The sequence below is a fragment of the Aphelocoma coerulescens genome, chromosome 26 (assembly GCF_041296385.1).
Source record: "Aphelocoma coerulescens isolate FSJ_1873_10779 chromosome 26, UR_Acoe_1.0, whole genome shotgun sequence".
In the NCBI taxonomy this organism is placed as follows: Eukaryota; Metazoa; Chordata; class Aves; order Passeriformes; family Corvidae; genus Aphelocoma; species Aphelocoma coerulescens.
Genome location: NC_091039.1, coordinates 2,118,371 through 2,142,394, shown reverse-complemented (window position 1 = coordinate 2,142,394; position 24,024 = coordinate 2,118,371). Strand labels below are relative to the sequence as shown.

The 24,024-nt window shown below is 48.1% G+C and overlaps 1 protein-coding gene across 4 annotated transcripts in view; it reads right to left on the bottom strand.

Moving 5' to 3' along the window:
• Positions 1 to 24,024, bottom strand: part of PPP1R12B (protein phosphatase 1 regulatory subunit 12B) — a 142,135-nt gene that overhangs the window by 25,425 nt on the left and 92,686 nt on the right. For all 4 annotated transcript variants that reach the window (XM_068995935.1, XM_068995938.1, XM_068995939.1 and 1 more), the window contains one exon: positions 23,771 to 23,815. In XM_068995935.1, coding sequence (XP_068852036.1) covers positions 23,771 to 23,815 — 45 coding nt within the window. The remainder of the gene's footprint in view (positions 1 to 23,770; positions 23,816 to 24,024) is intronic.

Genomic DNA, 24,024 nt, shown 5'->3' with positions numbered 1-24,024 from the left:
CTGGCATGTTCACCACTAATTCATGTCCCCTGGTGCCACATCCATATGTATTTCAAACACTTCCAGGGATGGTGACTCCACCTCTGCCCTGGGTGGCTGTGCCAGGGCCTGACCACCTTTTCAGGGAAGAAGTTTTCCCCAGTATCCAACATGAACCTTCCCTGGGGCAACTTGAGGCCATTTCCTCTTGTCCTGTTGCTTGTTACCTGGGAGAAGAGAATAATCCCCACCCAGCAGTGCTGGGTTAATGTTTGGACTCAGTGATCTTAGAGGGCTTTTCCAACCTTAATGGTTCCACGATCCTATGATTCTATGCACCACCTCCCATGAATAGCACAAGTAGAGCTGCCAGTACACAGGGAAATGGATGAACCGGGCTCTGTCTCTCTTCCAGCCCTATTTTTGATGGGCTTGTGTTTATTTTATGAAAAACAGAACTCTCATGGGCTCCTGCAGGGAAGCAGACACTGGTTTCCAGCTCAGCAGGCTGAAGTGGTTTGCTGCTCCCAGAGGTTCCTCCCACTCTCCCCATCACTCCTGTGGCTGCTCATTCCCATCCTGCAGCACTTCCCCCCTCTCTGTCCCTGGTTTTGTGGCTGTACCACAAACTGACCTGAATTAAGGGTATCTTCTTTCTCCTCCTCCCTTCACCCCTTTTACAGTCCCAGCTGATTCCCTGCTCTGGTGGAACCTAAAGTTGCCCCTGACCTTGTGACCTCCTGCAATGAGGTTTCAAGGCTGAGCTGTCCCAAGGGATTGCTCTCCAAGTGCTTAACCAGCTTCTCCAAAGGCAACACCTCTGACCAGGCAGCTGAGGGTCAAACAGGAGCTTTAAATGAGGCCGTAGTGTTACATCAGATCCTCTCCAAATCATCCATGACCACTCAGAGCCTTTAATAGTTAACAGACTCCCTGCTCCAGCTTTGGCTTGGATCAATTCTGTTGCTCTGGAGGGAGGAGAGCTGAAGGAACTTCAGCCTCAGGAACAGAAGCCATTCACCCCACAGGTCACAGCACATGCCCTGACCCGTCTTGTTTATACATCCAGATGCAGGAGCATCGTCTGGCTACTGAGTCACAGCAGGGAACATCTCATGGGTGGTGCCCTGGGAATGACCAGAAGTTCCCGATATACTTCCAGATATAGACATGTGCAGAGAAAAACTCAATAAAATCCCCAAGGACAAATAATGTAGAAGGATTTCATCCCAATACCCATCTGAGAAACATGATGCTTGAGGAATAACCAGGGATAAACAAAGCAGGGTGCTGGAGAACACAGACGAAGGTTAATTGCCTGAAAGTTCAAGTTTCAGTATTCCACATTTCTTGTTGGCTGCTGGGAGAGAAGGGAATCATTTCCACAAACACTGTGTAACTAGTCAGCAATCCAGAAATTAGATAGAAACTGTCATGAGACAACTTATTTGATCCTGTTTCAATTTATGCAGCATCACTTTTATCACAACCAAATGGGTCCAAGCCACTAAACGGAAACCCAGGAAGATAAAGGTTCCTGGAGAAATATTTTCATAACACTTTTTATTCTCTAACACACTGGCAGTGGCAGCACAGCAAGTTAAATGATTCATAGAGGAAAACCCCATGTGAGAATAAACCTGTGACCAAGGAATATCTGAAATGAATGGAACCTGCTGCAAAAACACCACAGAGCAAAAACTGATCATCTGACACATTTATATTCCAAACTCGAGGAAGGCTGTAATCCTATCAGGCATTTCTAACAACCTCCCAGCACTCTGGGACATTGACTTTTTACATCGGCAAGTGACAGGACAAGTGCAGGGACAGTTTTAAAGTAAGAGAGGAAAGATTTAGATCAGATGTAAGGAAGAAATTCTTCCTGCCCCATCCCTGGAAGCGTCCAAGGCCAAGTTGGACAGGGCTTGGAACAACCTGGGCTAGTGGAAGGTGTCCCTGCCCATGGTGGGGGTGGGATGAGATGAGCTTTAAGGTCCCTTCCAACCAAACCCTTCTGGGATTCTGTGATCACTTATACATTAACACCAACCCTGTTAGTGTGATTTGCATGCTGAGCACCTGCAGCTCAGCCACTCACATTCCTGTGCATTAGCTTTTCTTTCTGCTGTAAGATTCGCTTTGCTGTCCCCACGTATGTGTGCACACGACCGTAGCCGGCCTGGGTGCATTTGCTGCCATGGTAATCAGTGCTCAGAGCACTGCTCAGAGCACCACGGGCTCCATGTGGGGGCTCGTTAACAGAGATGGTGATTTGGGAACTGCTGCTTTTTATACTCAAGTATTACTATCAAGTGACTTGGTGAAAACATAAGGCCCATAAAAGGTGATGCTCCTGCATCCCATATTTCACCCAGCACGGCTCCTTCAGATGCTCCAATGAACGGCAGAATAAAATAAATCAGTGCAGACTGCTGCGTACACTTAGAGCTTTATTGCTGAGCCCTTCCTGATAAAAATTCAGCTGGAAAGCTCAGGTTACATGCTCTGAAGGCAGCTTAACGAGGGAGAGATCTAACATCAGAGGGAAAGAGCCTTGCAGTGAAACCATGAGCATGGACAGAACAATGAGAATTATACAGAATCTCTTGAGGAGTGAGTAACAACCATCAAGTGGCTACTTCACAACTGGGCTGGGTAGAGAATGGACTGAGAGCAGCCCTGGCGAGAAGGACGTGGGGGGGCTGGTGGATGAGAAGCTCAAGGTGCCCCGGCCACGTGCTCTGGCAGCCCAGAACCCCCCCGTGTGCTGGGCTGAGCCCCCAGCGTGGGCAGCAGGGCAGGGGGGGATTCTGCCCCTGTGCCCCGCTCAGCTGAGACCCCCCCTGCAGAGCTGCCTCCAGCCCTGCGGTTCCAGCACGGGAAGGACCTGGAGCTGCTGCAGCGAGTCCAGGGGAGGCCACGGAGCGGCTCCAAGGCCTGGAGCTCCTCTGCTCTGGAGCCAGGCTGGGAGAGATGGGGGTGTTCACCTGGAGAAGAAAAGGATCCAGGGAGACCTCAGAGCCCCTTCCAGGGCCTAAAGGGGTTCCAAGAGAGCTGGAGAGGTACTGGGGACAAGGCATGGAGTGACAGGACAAGGGGGAATGGCTTCCCACTGCCAGAGGGCAGGGATAGATGGGATATTGGGAAGGAATTTTTGGCTGTGAGGGTGGGGAGGCCCTGGCACAGGGTGCCCAGAGAAGCTGTGGCTGCCCCTGGATCCCTGGAAGTGTCCAAGGCCAGGTTGGATGGGGCTTGGAGACCCCTGGGCTAGTGGAAGGCATCCCTGCCCATGGCAGGGGGTGGAGTGAGATAAGCTTTATGATTTCTTCCAACCCAAACCACTCTGGGATTCTAAGTGATGGCAGCCACACAGATGCAGCCACTACTGAACCAGCAGCCCACACACATCAATGACAATTTTAAATTTTGATGGTCTTTTTTACAGCAAAGAATATCAGCTAACAAATCAAGAAGGAGCAGTTTATAAAAAAGGGGAAGGTTTGACAAAGAGGTGGGAAACAACAGAAAAGCTGCAACTGGAATCTCTGCAGTAAGTTGGGAGCATGCATTCTCCTTAACTTTTGTTTTCCCACCTAACCAATATCCCATGGAAAAGCACAAGGGTTACAAAGTACCACAACAAACAGATGAATAAGCCTAATCACAAACTACATGGTACATCCTATGAAAAAATGACTGGCCCAGCAGTAGTAGGAAAAAAAAAAATTAAAAAATTTCAGTCCTTGACTTCACTCTCACCCTTCCAATCCTGTCATTTATTTGCTTAAATGCACACAACAGGTTTCGTGCCACTGGATGCCTATTACATCCTTGGAAATGAATATTATTTTTTTCAGGAGGAGAAACCTCAAGCTAAATCACTATGGTGCAAAACATGATGAAAAGGTACCCACTGCCAAACACTTGAAGCTTGTGCCAAATAACTGGACGGTCTGAATTGATTTCAAAGGGGTTTGAGTTTCCTCTTTTGAGGAACATCTTCATTAAAGCAACATTTACCCTGGGGGATTTAACAGGATTTAGGTATTTTAGTTTGTGGAGGTCCTAGGGCTATGGGATGGTGCTGACCCAGCACAAGGACCAACCCCACTGTCACCATAAGCTCCAGGGAGGATATTCCCCCTCCTATGGATTGCATGAATTTACTGCAAAGTGTCCCCCCCCCCCCTTAGCTGTGCATTTGGGGAGTTCCCATCAATTAAAGGAAGAAAAACCCCAGGCAATACTATCCTAATTCCTAAGGAGGAGTATTCCAAGCAGCAGTGCAAGTGCAGACAGAATGCCACAGGAAACTGCCTGGCAAATGACATTTAATGCAGCTGTTTGGCACTGATACCTCGACAAGTCAAACCTCCTTTGCTCTGCCTGGTTCTCCAAGAGTTTTCTCCCTGTGTGCACCATGTGTGAGGCTCCTGTCTGCTCGTGTGTGCTCACACCCCTGCTCAGCTGAGAACGTTTAGAGCCCACAGCTCTGCTGGTATCAATGGACTGGATGGAAAGATAAAAGGTTCCAAGGTATCACATTCCTACCTGGTTTATGAAGGGTGGCTCCTTGTGGCACAGGCCTGTTACTGTGGGCATGGGGGAGTGGGTGGGGAGGAATAAACACATGGGACAAACCCAGAGTAAACCAAACTCCGTTATTTCTCTTGCTCGTGGCAAAATTATGTTATCTTGGAGAAGGAGTTAACTCAGATCCTTGTTTTAGCCTGAAGTCAATCCTTCCCTAATTAGCCTTTTAAGGCATGGGCTATTTCCATAACCCAGATAGCACCAGGGCTGTTTCCTACACTGACAGAGTCGATGCTGCTGCATTCCCCACCTGGTTTCTCCACACCGATGCTGTGGAGTCACAGCTGGCACTGCCTCACCACTGCAAGGATTTCCATGCTCAGGTGCTGGTTTTCATCAAAACCTCACTGCCATAAGAGGCTCTTCTCCAGGCCCTCTCATTCTCACCTGGCACCTTTCTGTAACCACCTGAGAAACCCACCACCTTCTCCAATACCCACAGCTCCCCAGGAGCCTGCAAATCTCATTGTGGTGATGGACAGAGAAACCAGCACCACCTCTACCCACCTGAGAGCTCCCACCACCTTCTCCCACACCCATGGACCCCAGGAGTCTGCAGTTCCCCCCATGGCTCTGGACAGACAAACCAGACTCTCCTGTCAGTCTGCTCCAGGCACAGCTCAGGGCTCTTGTGAGATGTTTGTCACTCGCTCATATGCCCAGATGCATAAGAGGGAGAAAAGAGTCAGTCTGAACACGTCTGACCTTAAAAACTTGGGGTTTGAAAGAAATTAAACCATTTCCAGCACACTGGAATGGTTCCCCACCTGTTATCAGGTTGGTGATCAATACTGCAGCCCTTTAGTGAGGAATGGTAAGCGCAGTGGTTAAACTGATGAGGGAAGCCCACCCAAGCCCACAGGGTTTGGATTTAGATTATTTGAACCATCCCAAAGACACTCCAGCTGCAGAGGGAAGAAAACACCTGCTCCTGATTACAGTTAACAGCCCAGGGCAACCAGCAGCCACAGAAGCCTCGAGGCTGAAGTTCCTGAGGTCAGGAACTGCTTCCATTAACGCCACAGCAGCGGGCTAAAACTCAAATATTGCGGGCAATACTTTTTCCAGACCAAGATCTGTCCCTTCCAACAGAGCAGACAATGCACATCTGATTTGAGCAAATACCAGTGCTGGAATTAATTTAATGCTCCCATCTAAAATTAGCCTGGCTGTTAAAAACTAATTCCTCCAGGCTTTGACTCCAGCATGATAATATTTCTTGATGGTGAAGAGGCTGCCTGTACAATGATACGGACTCAGAGGGTTTGTGACAGCTTCTCTCATGACTCTGGAGCTCTCAGCAATACTGCTGGGAAGCATTCCCAACTTTTCAACACCTTGGGAGAGGAGGATAGCAGCTCTAGTTTAGGGAGTATAGGTAACTACCTTGACTTGCCTCCTGCTACAGGTGGTTTTCTTCAATTTTTTTGTGGTGTTGAAATTATTCACCTACAGCACAGGCCAGCTCAGCCCTAGGGGTGAAAGTTGAACACAAACCTCGTTTCACCAGCGATATCCAAGTGTTTATGGAAAAAGTGCAGTTTAACAAGCTGGTCAGGTTCTGCCTTGTTTTCACCAGGGAGGTTTTCACCCAGCAACAGCCTACCAGGAGAGCCACGTTCCAGGACAGGGGGAAACTACCATCCCAGCAATTCCCTACACCACTAACACAGCTAATCCCAGTGCAGGGACTCTGGCAGCTGCTTAAAACCTGTTGCTGCAGAGGCACCATCCCAAGTTTTATTTAAACCATCCTCTTTCCACAGGAAACCACAGCCACAGGTCTCCACAGGGTAAGACAACAAACCGCCACCACCGGGCTCTGCTCAGAGCATGTGCTGAGCAGGTAATACAGAAAGGAAAAAGCTGCTTACTCTGAGTGTCTTTGCGATCGGGGAAGGAGAGGACGGGGGAGAGTCTGACTGAGCCTTCCTGCTGCGAGTGTATTCCTTACTCCTGGTGTACAGGGACGACATGGCCTCGCGGGCTGCGTGTCTGTGAGAAGCAACACCAGTCTTGCTCTCCTGTCGCTCTACGGCGCTGGGCAGGTCTTCCTTCCAAGGTCAGAACAAACTAATTAAACTATTCACAGCTCTGGTAATTAAACCCTGCTGTTTAAGGTGTATAATTTTAGGCATTAATCTGCTGCAGAAAGAGCTGAGGCTCCACAATGTTTCTTGTCCAAGCAGAAGCAGAGGTGTCAAGGACTTGCTGTGCTCCAGTGCCGGGCGCTGCTCTGTGCCAGCCTCACCGCCTGGGCCCCGTCCCGACTTCTCCGCAAAAGGACATTTCCCCTCGTCCAGAGCGTGCCACAGGCCCAGAGGGATCAACCTCTCCTCAGAACTGCAGGAGGGAGAAACTCTCAGCTCAAGGAGAGAGCTGGAAACTGGCTGGGTTTATCTAGACACGAAGCTTTTGCCAAAAAAAGCTAAAAAAAAGGAAAGGAAAAGCAAACCCTGATTTACTCCGGAGCGCGGCCGCGAGCTCTGCCCTTGCTGCACAGAGCCGCACGTTTCAAGTGAAACACAAAAGCATAAATCAGGAACAAATGCTGGTTTGGAAAGGGGCAGTCCAGCTGAAGTTGGGTTTTGTTCCATCCTCCTCCTCCACCTCCTCCTCCTCCTCCCCCCGCCCCAGCGCCCTTACCCACGCACAGGCTTCTCCCGTCCCTCCCGCCGCTGCCTTCTGACATTCTGACATTCCAGATCCTGACTCGCTCCAAGAGGAATGCTGGAGGGCAGCCAGCAGCAGCGATTCACTTTCAGCTTGGGATTTGGGCTGCCAAATTGGGTTTGGGATTGGTCTTGGGATTTGGGCAGGAAAAAAAAAAAAGAAAAAAAATAGAAAGTGGGAGAAGAGAAAATCCCTCCCAAGCTTCTGAGGCCTGGTGGGCTCTGAGTGGGATGTTGGAGGCACTGATAGCACTTTGCAAAGCCTAAATTCCAGAAGGCGCGTGTGGCTGCGACACAGGGAGATCATTTAAAGGCCATGGAGCAGCTCATGCCATGGAAGGGAGGACACACTCGGGCAGCACAACAGGATTTTTGTTGTTTGCTCATAAGCCTGTTTGAGCTGTGGAAGGGCAGCACAGAGCTTGTGTAATGCACACTGGTTCAAGGGAGCGTTTGGAATCAAGGAGGAGGGAGAGGAGCTCAGATGAAAGGACAGAGGGTGTGGAGAGCATGTACCTCTCCCAAACTCCCAGCTCTCTGCCGAGCTCTGCTGCTGCACAAGCTCACTGGAAGTGGCAAGACAGCTCCCTGTGAAGGTGAGTGTGCGTCCCTTGTGTCCCATTGAAATAGGCCCATGGGATGTTCATTTGAAAAATGCCTCAAACGAGCTCACAGAATCACAGACAATCACAGAATGGCTGGGGTTGGAAGGGACCTCTGGAGATCATCCAGTCCAACCTCCCTGTCAAGGCAGGGTCACTTAGAGCAGGTGCACGTCCTGCCACCGCATGAGCAGTGCATGTCCTGCTCCAGCTTCACATCTGCTTAATATCAAACATTTCCTACCAAGGCCAGGTTGGACAGAGCTTGGAGCAACCTGGGCTAGAGGAAGGTGTCCCTGCCCATGGCAGTGGGGTGGAGTGAGATAAGCTTTAAGGTCTCTTCCAGTTCAAACCATTCAATGAAGTGTAGAATAATATCCCTATAAAAATATTTTAAGAGTGTTATCCCACTCTGTGTTGCTCTGAAATCTTGCCCCTTTTTGCACCCTCTTGGCACCTGGGTAATTTAACTGGCACAGACCTGGGGAAGGGGCTTGGAATAACAGCTGCAGTAATTCCTCCTGCCATCCAGCATCTTCCCTCTCCAGGGGCAATGCAGCATCACTGTGTAACCAGGGAGAGCAGGAGACGGGGCTGCCAGATTTTCCTGCTCTAAGAATGTCACAGGGAGATCAGGTTTCTCGATACTTCTTCACGAGGAAGGTGGGGACTCATCATCCACTGACTGCAGGAGAGGGGAGAAAGGGTTTGGAGAGGTCTAATTCTGCCTGGTAACACCTCTGCATTCCCCTTTCAAGGTGAGGAAATGAAGTCCAGACACACAAGGAGGCAGTGACAGGCACCTCGCTGCTCCAGGAGGCTGGGGCAGGACCTTGATCTTTCCAGCCTCCATCTGTTGCACTCATCACACACCTCTCCCTGTGCCTGGAGCCCGACTCTGCTGTAGAACAAGGTAATTCAGACACTTTAAATGCATATTTATAGACCCTGCACACAGGGTGATCCTTTCACACCAGTCTCAGTTTCTGGAGTTTCAAAACTGTGTAAGTGAAACTGGGCGAACTGGCCGGTGGTGCACTGGAGTGTCCCAATCCCAGCTCCAGGGCTGACAAAGCCCAGCTTAGTCACCAAGGCGGAGCTACATAGCTCTAAATTGCAGTGTTTGGCTTCCTCTCCCATCCAGTCCCAAATAAACCACTCTCACATCCCTCCACGGTCACGTTTCTGCTGAGGAGGGGCAGAGAAGCTCCAAAATCAACATTTTGGTATGGACCTCACAGCCCAAATCCAAAATACAACCTGAGCCATTCCATAGTAATTACTTAGAGACCCAGTGCAGACTCACACACACTAACTAACACAGCTTGGTGGCCAGTAACTCATTTTAGAGAGAAGGGGGGGCTTGATCAGCCGGGAGACAGAGAGCAGCAAGAGATGCAATATGGCAAAACACGCCAGGTTTCAGCATTATTCCAGCGAGTGCCTGATTTAAGGGTTTCTTCCTGCTGTTTTGGACAGTTTACTTTCAAGTAGTCCCCAGTGGAAGTATGAAACATGACTCTCCTTCAGTGCTGCTATTCCTCACTGCCTGATCTCTGTCATGTTCAAGGTCGTTGTTTAGATCTGACTGTTCCTATATGCTCAGGAGATTCCTCAGTCAGAACCAGGCTGGTCCACGCTTCAGCTGTGGTGCTGTGTACTTTGCCAAGGAATATTTACACAGCTTTCAGAAAGACACGCACAAAAATCATCTTCCATGAGCATTTCCACAACCCCTGGACACAATCCCCTGAGGCTCTCCGAATGCTGACTTCATGCTCTGGCCTATTTCTGGGCAAAACCTTAAAGTTTCTTCTCACCTTGGACTATGGCAGCACAACTATACTATAGTATTATGTCTTTCCCATATTTATATGAAAGAGTGTATTCCTGTAGTTAGAGCTGTGGTCTTGGCTATGATCACTCTTCAGACACCTTCACCCAAAAAGCGGTCAGGCTCTTCCCCCAGAGGGTGCTGGGCACTGACCAGGCTCCCCAGGGAATGAATGGGCACAGCCCCAAGGCTGCCAGAGCTCCAGGAGCGTTTGGACAGCGCTGCCAGGGATGCACAGGGTGGGATTGTTGGGGTGTCTGTGCTGGGCCAGGGGTTGGACTTGATGATCCCTGTGGGTCCCTTCCAGCTCAGCAGATTCCACTACTTCCTCTTCCATTCAGATGTCTGTCCTCTCCCTTCCTTTGGTGATGATGCCTGTGTTTGTACTCCACTTTTAAAATTAGTTAGACAGGAGAACTCATATGCATGAAAATTATGTACCAGAAATAGGATGAAACCCTGAGCGAAGTATGTGAGAGGAAAATACATACACCCTTTTGATCTGTGTTGAAAATCTTCACCTACAGAACATGATGCTGGTAAAACAAATGCCAGCAGCACTGCAACTTTCCAACCTGCAGCCAGACAGAAATGGGAAACAAATCTGGCAGTTAAAGCCAGAGCTGCAGCGATGCTCAGAGGTGATGCAAGCCCACGGCACGTTCTCTGAATGCAGAGGAGGAGAAGCCCTCTTGGGAGACCAGAATTCTAATACAACTTGAAGAATGACAGTAGTTGGTATTTTTGGAACAAATTACCCCAAAACTATCTCCTGAAAGTCCTAGCTGGCATTTTTCACACCGGGTTTACCACGTACCTCACTGAATTCCTTCCCATCCAGTTGAGTTCCTTCCTCTGCAGCCAAACCTCCCCTGTCTCACAGAGCAGGCACGTCCCAGGGAGCACGGTGGTGTCTCCAGCTACACAGGGCTCAGCTGGAGCAGAAAACACAAACTGGGCCCACACAGCATCAGGACATTCTCGGCACTGTGACCTTCCCCCAGGGCCTCCCTGCCTACATCTGCTAAATTAACCACAGCCAGGGACCCCCTGTGCCCCAGCACACAACCCTGTGATCACTGAGCAGGGGGAAGGTCTCTGGCATCATCTTGTCCTTAGCCAACCAAAGCTCCTCTGGGTACCACTGGGCACTCCCAGGGACCATCCCCAACAGGCACCTTGGACACTGCCACACTGATCTAGAGGGTGGGAGGAGTTAGTCACACGGATGAGCCTTCCTTCCCAGCTGGCCTAAGGGCTAGGAACAATTTAAGATGGCAGTATGATACTGAGCCTTTGAGGATGGGGTCTCAACAGTGGCACAGCCCTTGCTGGGACCTCCTCCTGTGCTGGGCCAAGTGATGCAAGAACATGGGGCTGCACAGCTACCTGTGAATTCCAACCACACTGGATGAGCAGAAAAGGGAGAGGCAGGCAACAGGCTTCATGTTTTCCTTTGAACCTGACACAGAATCACCGAGGCTGAACAAGACCTTTGAGTCCAACCACTCCCCCTGTACTGCCATGTTCACCACTAACCCATGCCCCCTGGTGCCACATCCACATGTCTTTTGAACATTTCCAGGGATGGTGACTCCACCTCTGCCCTGGGTGGCTGTGCCAGGGCCTGACCACCCCTTCAGGGAAGAAATTTCCCTTCCCTTCCCTTCCCTGGCACAGCTTGATGCTGTTTCCTCTTGTCCTGTCTCTGTTCCCTGGGAGCAGAGCCCGATCCCCCCTGGCTTCCCCCTCCTGTCAGGAAGCTGTGGAGAGCTGGAAGGTCCCCCATAGCCTCCTCCTCTCCAGGCTGAGCTCCCTCGGCCTATCACTGAGCCCACTTTGCTCACTTTTCTTTGAGAAGCAGAGAACCTCCATCATCGCTTCATGCCACTCCAGACACTTCTGGTACCTGCTGGCACCTCTTCTACAGAGTTCAGCTGTTTGCTGTTCAAGTAAACAAATCTTCCCCATCCTCCCCTTCTGGGTTTCCCACTGCAGGAGCAGAATGTGCTGTTTGTTTGTCGATCTGCTGATCCAGGGAATCACTGAAATCTGTAATTTTATGCAATACCTAAATCAACTGTAAAACTGCATTTATTCTCATGACACTTCTCTAGAGAAATGGAACAAAATAATGAGGCAGTTGTGTCTAAGAGTCAGGCTACAAAGTCATTATATGACCAAAAAGTAATGTTTCTAGGCATAAAGTAGTTCTGTAAACTATCCAGAGAACCCCAGAATGGTTTGGGTTGGAGAGCCTTAAAGCCTTGGACTTTAAAACTCATCTTGTTCCAATCCCTGCCATGGGCAGGGTCACCTTCCACCAGATTGCTCCAGCCTGCCCTTGAACACCTCCAGGGATGAGGCAGTCACAGCTTCTCTGGGCAACCTGTGCCAGAAACTCAGTTTAAACATAAGACAACCATTTACCATTGAACTACCTTCGAGAACAGTCAGATTTCCCACTGCTTTTCTGTCACTGGACTGGCCCACAAAACTGAAATCCATAGTGCCACAATCCTGCACCTCCCCTTTGCAACAATGTCTGTATTGTGAGCAAAGTTTAATAAATCCTGTGATCTGCATCACCACAGGATGTCCTGTATTTGTGGTGACTTCAGCCCCAGGTAACAGCCATTCTTTGTGCACCCTTAATGGCACCACTGCCTTGGTCCTGGAAGAGGATCTTCCTTGCCTTACACTTGTCTGCCACGACATCCAGATCAGACCAAGAGTTGTTATCTGCAAAGGACAAGCTGTGACAGCCCGAGGTCGGCTCCAACAGCCAGGAACAGTTTTGGTTTAACACACAGGGCTCCAAAGCCAGAGCAAGGGTTACACCCAGGGGGCCACAACACCAGGGAACCAGTCACTGCTTTCTCCACACAGGATCTTGCAGTAAAATATCTCTAAACTATCACCAAAACACTGGGAAAGGAATTCACCTGGAAAGAAAAGGCTGAGTCTTGTTAACCCTCCTGCTCTCACCTGTTTATTCACTCCACCCACCACTTTTTGTGCAAAGGAATTCTGCTTATTCTGGAGAGAAACTGCTCATTTTGGTGCATAATGAGTGAATTTGGAATTGGCAGCACTGGCACTTATCCCAGTGGGTGTGACCAAAAGTCAATCTTCAAAAGTGGTCATAGAACACAGAGAATCACAGTGTCATTAAGGTTGGGACAGATCACGAGTCTTCTCACCTATTCTGTGTTCTGGGTGGTGTTTGTGGTTTTTTTCCTGACAAGGCTTTTCTGCTTTGGCTATGGAGATGCACATGGAGCAGGACTGGACTCCAGCTCAGGGGCTGATGGTACTGGTTGGTTGGTTTTTTTGTGTTTAATTGGTCTTTTTCAATCTAAAAAATTTAGTGACTCAGCTCCACTCTTACCCTCTGCATTGCTCAGTAACAGTCACATTCTCACAACACTGTAGGTAACCTGAGCAGGTAATTTTGACCAAGTGTCTTCGTACAGTGAGAGAAAAACTGGCTCCAAAATACAGATTTTTATTCCTGGGTTATAGTCATGGGGAACTGAGGAGCTGCTGGATTACAGAAACTAATGTGCTGTACAGCAAGTATAGCCAAGGAATTGTGTGTATGGAACAGCCAAGGAACTGTATATACAGATATAGCTGAACATACACATACGTGTGAACTCCTTTAGCAGTAACAAGGCCAACAAAGAAGTTATTAAAACATTACTTGTACTCTAGTCTACAATTTGTACTTCTGGGCATTTAACTTATTTAATGGAACTTTGTATCTCAAGATTTAATAATTCAAATTATTATTATTACTATTATTATTACTGCTATACAGCAACTGTACATGATATATAAACCCTACTGTAAATAAATTACTTTTAAATTAACCTCAAGCTTTACCAGGGTCAAATACAGCTTGCAGGGTTTATTTAGCACTGCAGAAGGCAGTCAGGGTTATGTTGGGCTGAAGGACTGGAACAAAACAACACAGTCAGGCAGTAGCTGTGCTGTAAATGGGATGTGCAGGCTCTGCTGGAGTTTTCCATAAATGGAATCCGAATCAGAGGAGGGAACACTTCCATCTGCAGTGCACAGGCCAGGATTCCCAGGAGCAGATCTGCTGGGGTACCACGCAGATCGGAAGCAGAAGGATCTTCCTCTCCTCCCAGACACACACACAGCAGCTGAGAGTCTATAAATGCATCTATAGCATCATTCTCCTCCCACTTTTTATTCCCATCTCCAAATTTATCACAAAAAAGCTGGAAGCACCATGTCTTAGGCATACCTGGATTAGCACTGAGCAGCACATGCAGATCATTTAGTGAGGACTGAGAACAGCACATTTTAAATACAACATTTCAGAGTTACTTTCTTTTTCCTTTCTTATAAATAGAGATAATAAAAATCAAGGGTGAAGACAGTTCAAAAAGTACAATTCTCAGCAGGGAAACATCATTTTAGCACCTGCAAATGCCCACTTTTGCATGCAGGAGAAACATCTTCCAGCAGTTCTGTGGAGCAGAGTTGAGTTTTTGGAAGAACAGGTAAGGTGTAAATCCAGCAGGTACAGCAGGATGAGAAGCTGGGCTGTTCACTGACCCCTCTGGGGACATCCTTAACTTCAGAGGGGGAGAACTGGATATAAAGTAAAGGCTGCAGAGAGGGAGATGGTTTCACTGTCTTGAGTTCATCATCATTTGAAGATAAAGTTCAGGACAAGCCCAGTAAACCAATCTACATCTGCACCTCTTCAGCAAAGGCACAGGGAACCTGAGATAGGGCCTGGAGGGGGCAGACAAACCCACAATTTGAGAGTATCAAAGGCAGAAATGTTTCTGAGAGAGCCCACAGGTGTTCATGTTCCCTCTCTGGATGTGCTATTAAACTGTATTTCATAGAATCACAGAATATCCTGAGTCAGAAGTGACCCACAGGGATCATCAAGTCCAACCCCTGGCCCTGCACAGACACCCCAACAACCCCACCCTGGGCATCCCTGGCAGTGCTGTCCAAACGCTCCTGGAGCTCTGGCAGCCTCAGGGCTGTCCCCATTCCCTGGGGAGCCTGGGCAGTGCCCAGCACCCTCTGGGGGAAGAACCTTTTTCACAATATCCAGCCTAAATCTCCCCTGACAGGCTGATGGTGAGAGGTTACAGAAATGGGTGGCAACAGTGGCAATAACCAGCAACAACAAACCAGCGCCACAAAAGGCTCCTGTTGGAGGGGACAGATGTGGCAGCTTTGCAAAACATAAATGTCTCAAAGATCACAGACAGGATTCCATTCAGGCTGTAAATGCAGCCATGGGCACAATCCCTGAGGCAACCCCAGCACTGCCTATTGCCACCCCATAATCCTGGCCAGGTCTGTACACCAGAGATTGGTCTGATGTCTATGGAGAGGTTGCTTCATGACCTGGCTCTGCCTTTTCACAGTGAGGCTTCTTTCCTGAACTCAGTACAGTGCTTTGTTCAAAAAATGCATCACAATAAAACCACAGAATCACAGGATCAAGGATTGTTGGAAAAACCTTTGAATCCAACTGTTCCCCCAGCACTGGCAAGATCACCACTAATTCATGCCCCTGGTGCCATATCCACATGTTTTTTAAACACTCCCAGGGATGGTGACTCCACCACTGCCCTGGCTGGCTGTGCCAGGGCCTGACCACCCCTTCAGGGAAGAAATCTTTCCCCAGTATCCACCCTGAGCCTCCCCTGGCCCAGCCTGAGGCCGTTCCCTCTCCTCCTGTCCCTGTTCCCTGGGAGCAGAGCCCGACCCCCTCGGCTGCCCCCTCCTGTAAGGGACTTGTGCAGAGCCACAAGGTCCCCCCTGAGCCTCCTTTTCTCCAGGCTGAGCCCCTTTCCCAGCTCCCTCAGCTGGTCTTCACTGGAACTGTGCTCCAGACCCTTCTCCAGCTCTGTTGCCCTTCTCTGGACAGGCTTCAGCAAATCCAGAGAGATGCTTTCCTCTGTCCACTCACAATTCCAGTTTGAGCACTGCTCATGCAAAAAAGTCAATTGATTTCACCTGGTTCCAACCATTAAGGATGAAGTAGTGTGGAACATAGTATTTTCCAGGGGAAGCTGTCTGGCAGTTGCACTCAGCAAGTGTTTCCTGACAGGTTCCCTCTTCCCACCCAGGTTTCTTACAAGGAGGAATGCAACAGCAATTTGCACAGCTATGAACAGGCCATGTCAGGGAAGCTGAGAAAGCAAACAGCAGTACAAGAACCAGATGGAAACAGCTATTTCAAGCTAAGGGACTTTCCAAAATATGACATAGAGAAATAAAAATCTCAGGGCCCTCACAATAGTCATGATCCATTCTACTCTTTATCTACATTCATCAGATTCTCTGTACCCACCACAGCCATTCCATGGCTGTAAAACCTGTCTGTCAGCTCAGCTGTCACACAACAATACTCCAGTGCCACTGGCCAGGCAAATCTGTAACTTCAACACACTGTCATCCAACTGTGCTTCAAGCCTATTTCTAACCATCCCTCACCAAGCAGCATGTTGTGGTGCAGAAGGTTACGTTCACTACCAAGGATGAAATCTAAGATGAATGAAAAGACTCCCTATATGGTAAAACACCCAAACTCACCCACAACTGTGCCCAGCATTGGGTACCTGGTAGGTAACTGCTGTAGAATCACAAATGGCCTGGGTTTGAAGTGACCTCAAATCTCATCCAGCCCCTGCCATGGGCAGGGACACCTTCCACTATCCCAGGCTGCTCCAAGCCTCATCCAGCCTGGCCTTGGACACTCTGAGGGATGGGGCAGCCACAGCTGCTCTGGGCACCCTGTGGCAGGGCTTCAGCACCCTCACAGAGAAGAATTTCTTCCAAATACCTGATCTAAATCTCTTCTCTGTCACTGGGAAGCCGTTTCACCTTGTCCTGTCACTACACGCTCTTGTAAAAAGTCCCTCTCCATCTTTCTTACAGGCTCCCTATAATGAGCAATGAGGTGTAAATTAAGTAGAGCAGGTGGGAAATGCCTGCCAGAAGGAGTTTTGCAGCTTAAGGATTCAACATCTTGACGTACCAAACAATGAAGCAGCTTCTGCCAAATAATGTTACTTTTCATAGCAAAGTCCATGTCCAAGAGCAAAAAACTAACAATGACTTTCCAAACATGAGGCTTGTTCTGAAGAGAAGCATGTGGGAGGATATAAACTCCAAACAAAAAGTGACCTTTTAGAGACACGAAGGACAAACAACATCACCACACTTATATCACAGTAACATGCCATTTTTCCTACTGTGGTTGTTTCCAAAAGATATTTTATTGCCAGAGAATTTGACTCCAATTTTCCAAACAAATTTAGATTACTCCGAAGTTCCCTGCTAGCCATGAGGCAATACAGCTTCTACTTTTTGCTCCTTCTGGACATGTCTGGGAGATAAATAATTTACTACATAAATGTGTGACTGCACCAGCCCGCACAGGATGGCAGGTGAGGGGCTTTGCCACAGAGAAGCATCCATAGAATACCAGAGTCACAGAATGGTTTGGGTTGGAAGGGACCTTAAAACTCATCTCATCCCACCCCCTGCCATGGGCAGGGATGCCTTCCACTAGCCCAGGGGTCTCCAAGCCCCATCTAACCTGGCCCTGAACACTTCCAGGAATGGGGCAGCCACAGCTTCTCTGGGCACCCTGTGCCAGGGCATCACCACCCTCACAGCCAAAAATTCCTTCCCAATATCCCATCTATCCCTGCCCTCTGGCAGTGGGAAGCCAGTCTTCCTTGTCCCGTCCCTCCAGGCCTGTGTCCCCAGTACCTCTCCAGCTCTCTTGGGGCCCCTTTAGGCCCTGGAAAGGGCTCTGAGGTCTCCCTGGAGCCTTCTCTTCTCCAGGTGAACACCCCCAGCTCTCCCAGCCTGGCTCCAGAGCATCTCTGTGGCCTTATCTGGACTCATTCCAGTAGTTCCATATCCTTCCTGTGCTGGGACCCCAGAGTTGGATGCAGATTCTCACACTGGGGAGAAGGGCCAGACAGCAGGGCCTGAACACGTTACATCCCAGTTCCATGTGCTGCAGCCCCCCTCCCACTGCCCCCAATCTCTTTTCTCCGAGGCAGACACCTGCCACCACAACACAGCCACTAAGGCCCACCCAGATATCTACTGCTGTAGGCAGGAATTTTAATTCAGCAGATCAGATTTTTTGGAGGATGACTTCAATCACGTCAGGAGAGACATCCTCCCCCAGCCCACTGGATGACTGACACTGAGGTACGACCATTAGCTCCCAGAGGGGCCCAGAACCTGCTCCAAGTAGTTCAGCAGTCAGAGATATTTCTCCTTTCCATAGTTTTGAACATTTCACAAGGAGACAGATTTTGACAGTTTCCCACAAAAAGTGACAGGATCTCTGTTACTGGTATAAGCACAACCATACACTGTTAACCTTTAAAAAGTCAAGAATTATAAACACAATTAGATATAAAGCAATAGTGAGATTAATTCTGTCTTTGGGATATGGTCCAGAAGCAATGCTGCTCCTCAGGCCAGTGGGTCTGGGCTAACACTCGCACTGAAGGGAGCACTCCCATTTCCTGGAGCGGCCGTGCTGTGTCCACACAGCACTGGAGAGAAGCACACACATGTCATGGATCCTGCTGCCACCCTATCCATCACACTGCTCCTTCTGGGAAGAAAGCAAGAGGATCCCGAGACCACCGTGCAATAGCTGCAATGGGTGCAAAGGAAAAGGAGCCTGGGGTGAACTGGGATCATCTGAACTGACTGCACAGGCCTCCCAGCAATGCCATCAGCAGCCAAGGGAGCTGAGGGTGGCTGCTGCAGGGCCAATTCCAGCCCCATGGCTGCAGGGGAATGACTTGCTGACAACTGGGACACATCAGTCACCTCAGACTGCACCACAAGTCTGACAGCAATCTACTAAACAAGATGCTAAAGCATAAAGTTACCTTAAGTAGTTATGAGTCTGTGACCTTGGAAATCACTCCTGGAGGACTGGCTGTTTTGCTTCATCTTCCCAGGACTCACAGACTGGATTTTAGCTGGTCTTGTGTTACTCATTCCCATCCCCATCACAGCTTCACATTACACCTTCCTAATTCAGCAACTCGGTGAGTTAGAGGAATTCACCTGAAGGCATTTAGCTGTAACCCTGTAGTCACAAAACCCACTTGGATCACTTGGCTTTAGGCACAAACAATATGTTCTCCCAGAGCTGTAAATTGGTGCTCAGAGCCAGGCTGAGGAGTGAAGTGCTGCACCAACAAGGAGAGCAGCCACCCAGGCTGATGCCCTTCTCCACGTACTGAGGTTAAACCAAACCAACACAAGCACATCAGGCTGGAGAGCTCACAAGGCAAATCCTCTGTGCAGATATGAAGCACTTTTGTAGAAATATTTGCAGAATGAATTTTAATTTCTCTGCTGTCTGCCCCCTCCACCTCCCAGAGAATCCAGGACACCCTAAACACCATGAGGATGCTCTTCACCATATTCAAGCTCTATGGCAAAGGCTCAGCTCATGCTCCTTCCTGCAGCACTTTGCTGCTGTTTTATATTGCAATATATTTTAAAGATCTTTCCTTGCAGCATACACAGCCCATTAGAGCAATTTGTTTATAAACAGGACTAACCAGAGCCAATCTCTCCCAGCCTTATGTTACACAGAATTAAATGCTCTCTAATTTAACTACACGATGCAAGTGACGCATGGTGCCACCTACGTGCCCTTGGACAGGGGCCAGATGGTTTCCCTCCCACATCACACACATCTCTGCTAGAAATAAACATTCAAGGGTAAAACCAGGGAAAAATACTCATATCCTTAATCCCCAGAAGGGACCCTGGGCCAGCAGCAATGAGGCATAGGATGAACACCACCATACAGCGCTGTCTGGATTTAAAGGATTTTAGTTTCTTATCAGCTGGCCAGAAGTTCACCTATTTTGTTCCTTTTACTGGTCAACTTTCCCTGGTATCCCAGCAAAATAGCTCAGCTCTTGCAGACATACCTTACCATATTAGGCAATGTGAGTCCTGAAAGTGGAGGACTCGGAGCCTTCCTTGGCTTCCAAACACAGTCCACGGGCACGGGGTCAGCCGGCACGACACTGGGAAAGGGGCAACAACAACTGGAGACTCCCAGGGCTCCCAGTACACCCAGTCTGGCTACAACAGGGCATTCACAAAACACTTAACAAAAGCTACTCCTAATCTTCTAATTATTCATCAAGTCCACCTTTCATAAAAAGGCAAACAGCATGATGACAAAAGCTGAACTGAAGCCTCCGTGGAAGGATAAAATGGCACTAAAAGCAAAAATATGGGTGAAAAATAGGACACACCAAAATCAGGACTCCCAGGTCATAGCTCTGAATCAGCAATAACATTAAGACATTTAGTTTGCATAAAGAAATTTCCAGTTCATTGGTCCTTCCTTAGGACTCGTGGAATTAAGCTTAGAAATTCAGCCCTTCTAGGACAGAAATTTAATTTATATTGGTATCCAGTTGCATCTGGTGATTTCATGGTAACAGTACAAGCAGGCAGAACACTTACTTACAAACCAGAGTGAGCCTGGTTCATTCAATAAATCAAAGTGCAGGGAGACAGGAATGGAGCCTATTTAATCCACTTACTGCAATTGTAATTCACAATCAAATGTTTCAGTGCTATTCTTCCAAAAAACTTAATTCCATTAGTGTGTCTGGGGTTTATACTGGGCTATACAGACTGTCCTGAAGGCAGTTCATGACAACAGACATTTTCTTTGATACTTTTACTGCCCAGAAATTGTTATTTTACGAACACAACACTCAGTGTCTTCCTCTGAATTTAAAGTTTTCCTTTGACAAACTCTCCCGTGGGCGAGGCACATCTGTAATGCTCCAGCAGAGAACTGCAAGGAGAAACAATCCTTTAAATGATTATAAACATTTTCTACTTGTTCTCTATCCTCTGTCATTTAAAATACGCTTTTCTTCCAATTTGTTCCCAATTGTTCCTGCTGTGCAATAGCAATGGCAGAATGCCCAGGGAAGCTGTGGCTGCCCCATCCCTGGAAATGTCCAAGGCCAGATTGAAATGGGCTTGGAGCAACGTCGGATAGTGGAAGGTGTCCCTGCCTATGGCAGGGTTGGAATTGGACGGGCTTTAAGGTCCCTTCCAACCCAAACCAGTCTGTAATAGATTCTATCATTTTAAGTTGGGGTCAAGTCAAAGCCAGCAGAGTCAGGGATAAAGAAATGGAACACTGGACCATTCTCTTTCATCTTCATCACCATCCTCCAGCTGCTGCATCCCAGACTAGGCCATTGATCCCCATCTGCACTGACTCTGTTGCATTTGTCCTCACTGGCCTCACCAAGACTGGAATTCCCCCTGGCATTTCACAGGCAGTGGCTTGAGGGAACAGGGAAGGTTTCCCAGCTCCAGCCTCCCCCTGGCTCAGTCTAGGTCTAACACGAGCTTTCAGACACTCCCAATTTTTACTTTCTGAGAAACAGAGACAAGACTGTGACCAAACTTTTCCCTCACCTCTGCTTTGAGCTCAGGTCTCCCCAGACCTCACAAAAACTCTCTCCTTCTCAGCTCCTTCCCACTGGAACCACGTAAAAAGTTCTCCTAAAGCTGCTTCCCCAGAGGCTTTTTCCAGCTGAAGTCCTTGTAGCCTTGAACATTTATTCCACAATAAAACTTTGTCTGCTCTTCCAACTTTCCACAGCGCATCCAGGCAGTCTGCATCCCAAGGAGGGAGGTGGGGTGGGAGCAGAACACATGGAGGATCCTGACACATCCCACTACGAGACCTCTCAGTTGCCTAAAGCTCAGCCAAAGTGTCTGGGCTGGTTTCCCACTCTGGTGCTTATGAGCTCAGCCAAAATAATTCATCCACTTCTGAGAATTAGAACAACATGTATTTGCTCCTTTTTTTCTTCCCAAAACTGCCTTTACTTTTCCTGTGCTACTTTTCCAGCACTGCAGAGCTTGGAGGAGGGATTTCCAGTAAGGTCTTTTTTTGCCTTCCATGAAAATCATCCTGATATCAGCCAAGATATAAACACTGGAGAAAAAACATAACTGTTCCCATAAAATCAGATTCTTTGGGGTTCTGCTACTAAAATGGGTTCAAGTTCACAACCTGGTGACATTTGGCACCTGCTGTTCTAGAATTATAGTTATTGATGAATTAATGATTATTAACTGTACTTTTTTATTGGCACTAGAACTGAAAACAGAGAGCTGTTCCATGATTCCTGCCAAAACGATGGCTAGTTAGGACAGATATCTCTGATTTGGATCTCAAATAAACCAGGGAAGACTGACCAAGTGACATGATGTTGGAGGCATGCATTGAAGAAAATAAACTGGGAACTGGATAAAAACAAGAGAACGGGGAAAATGGGAAAAACAGCTCCAGCAGAGTGGGAGGAGAGTCTAACCCAGGTCTAAGGCACGTTGGGTGCATAAGAAACCACGGTGCTGGTGCCTCGAAGCACCTGCACAAAGGGGCTGATGGAACTGAAGGGAAATTGCTCTGTTGTTAAATGGATCCCACAAGAAAATCATGCAAAGTGTTAGACAAAAGGAATCCTTGCTGTTAATTTGGGGAAAACCAGCATTATTAATTGTAAGAGACTGGGTGACCTTGAATTTTTGGGCAGCTGGGTTCTCCCAAAGGGCAGCTTATCCATTTACATGAGCAGCGAGGACTGTGCTCAATAAAATTTTCAGCAATTTTAGGACTAGACTCCAGGAAGCCTCCAAACCTGCAGCCTCAGCTACTCTTTTGTCTTAATTTAGGTAATCTGGGACAACTTCCCAGAAGAACAAGACATTCCCAGCAAGTCCCAAACATGCCTGCTGGAAACAAGGTGTCCCTATTATGATTATTACTTTTTACACATTACAAAACTCCCCTCCTTCAGTCTTACAGTGAGGCAGCAGAAATGTCAAAACAATTTTAATGACGATAAATGGCCAAATCTTTCCTGCAGGGTGCAGTGAAGATTTCAGGAAGCTCTGCACTGTGATGAGCAGAAACTCCTGTGGGAAGAGCTGGGCTCCTTGAAGCAGGTGATGCTTCTGTGAGCAGGAATATCTCACATTTCAAGTGGAGTAAAGTGCAAAGTAAGCACTGGGAAAGCAAGGGCTGGCATGGAAAGATAAGCACATGCTAAAAGCCATCCCAGCACCACGTGAGTCTCTGGTCCCAGCAAGGCTTGCTGTGACTTTGCCGCATTCTGACTGACTATTTCAAGAAGGAAAACAAAAATAGAGTCTGAAGAGTGTTATTGCTAATTTTCAGCAAAGAACCAGGTAATTGCAACGAAGTGATGCTTCAATCACTCTACTGCATTGCAAAGCACAGGGAAAGTTCAACTTTTTCCAGCAAAAATGAAACATCCTACAAGCAGGCTGACCCCTATACAACCTTCCATTTGCTATTTCTCCCAGGTCTTCCACATTGTGCTGTAATAGCTTGGAAATGTATTTAGCTTTGACATTGTCAGAGTCAGTCATGTTGTCAGGCTCAAACGTGTTTCAGACAAAGACAAACAAAACCAAAAGAAACCAAGGCAATTTGGAAAGACTCAGTAATTATTATAAAAGGAAAGAAAGGGCCTCAAAGGATGAGACTATTGCAAGAACAGGGGAACATGGAACAACCTCTGACATGCTGCTTGCAGAGACCATTTCCCACAGGAAAACAAATTCACGAGGGGACAGGAGAGCAGATTTCAGAAATACAAAACATACTGTCCAAAATAACAGTGATTCTGAGATCCAAGGTCCCACCTTCCCCAGGACACCTCAGACCCCACTGCCCTGGCACTGCAGCCCTACCGCTGCTTCCCTCCAGGCTCCACAGCTCCTGTGCAGCTCTCCAGGAGCCAACTTTGAACTCAGGCCACTCTGCAGATATACCCTATCTTTCAGAAGAGAAATCAGTAAGGAACTGATACTTGGAATCACCTCCCTGTCCATACTCCTGAGCAGAGCCTGAACCTCTCCTCTGGACAAGAGTAGAAGTCATAGAACACTCTGCCACCAATGCCCAAGAGTGACACACCGTGATTCAGAAATATGGTCTCACTTACCCGAGTTTCCTTCACTTCCTCATTTCCATCAACTTCATCATCATCCTAGGAGGAAAGGAAAGGCAAACAATATAATTAGGCAGCTTTGGAGAGAACAAAACTTTATCACAAGAAGATAATGTATTGTTTATAGAATCACAGAATCATTAAGGTTGGCAAAGACCTCCAAGACCAGCAAGTCCAACCTTTGACTGAACACACCAAGTCAACTCAACCACATCACAAAATGCCAAGTCTATCTGTGTTTTGAACCC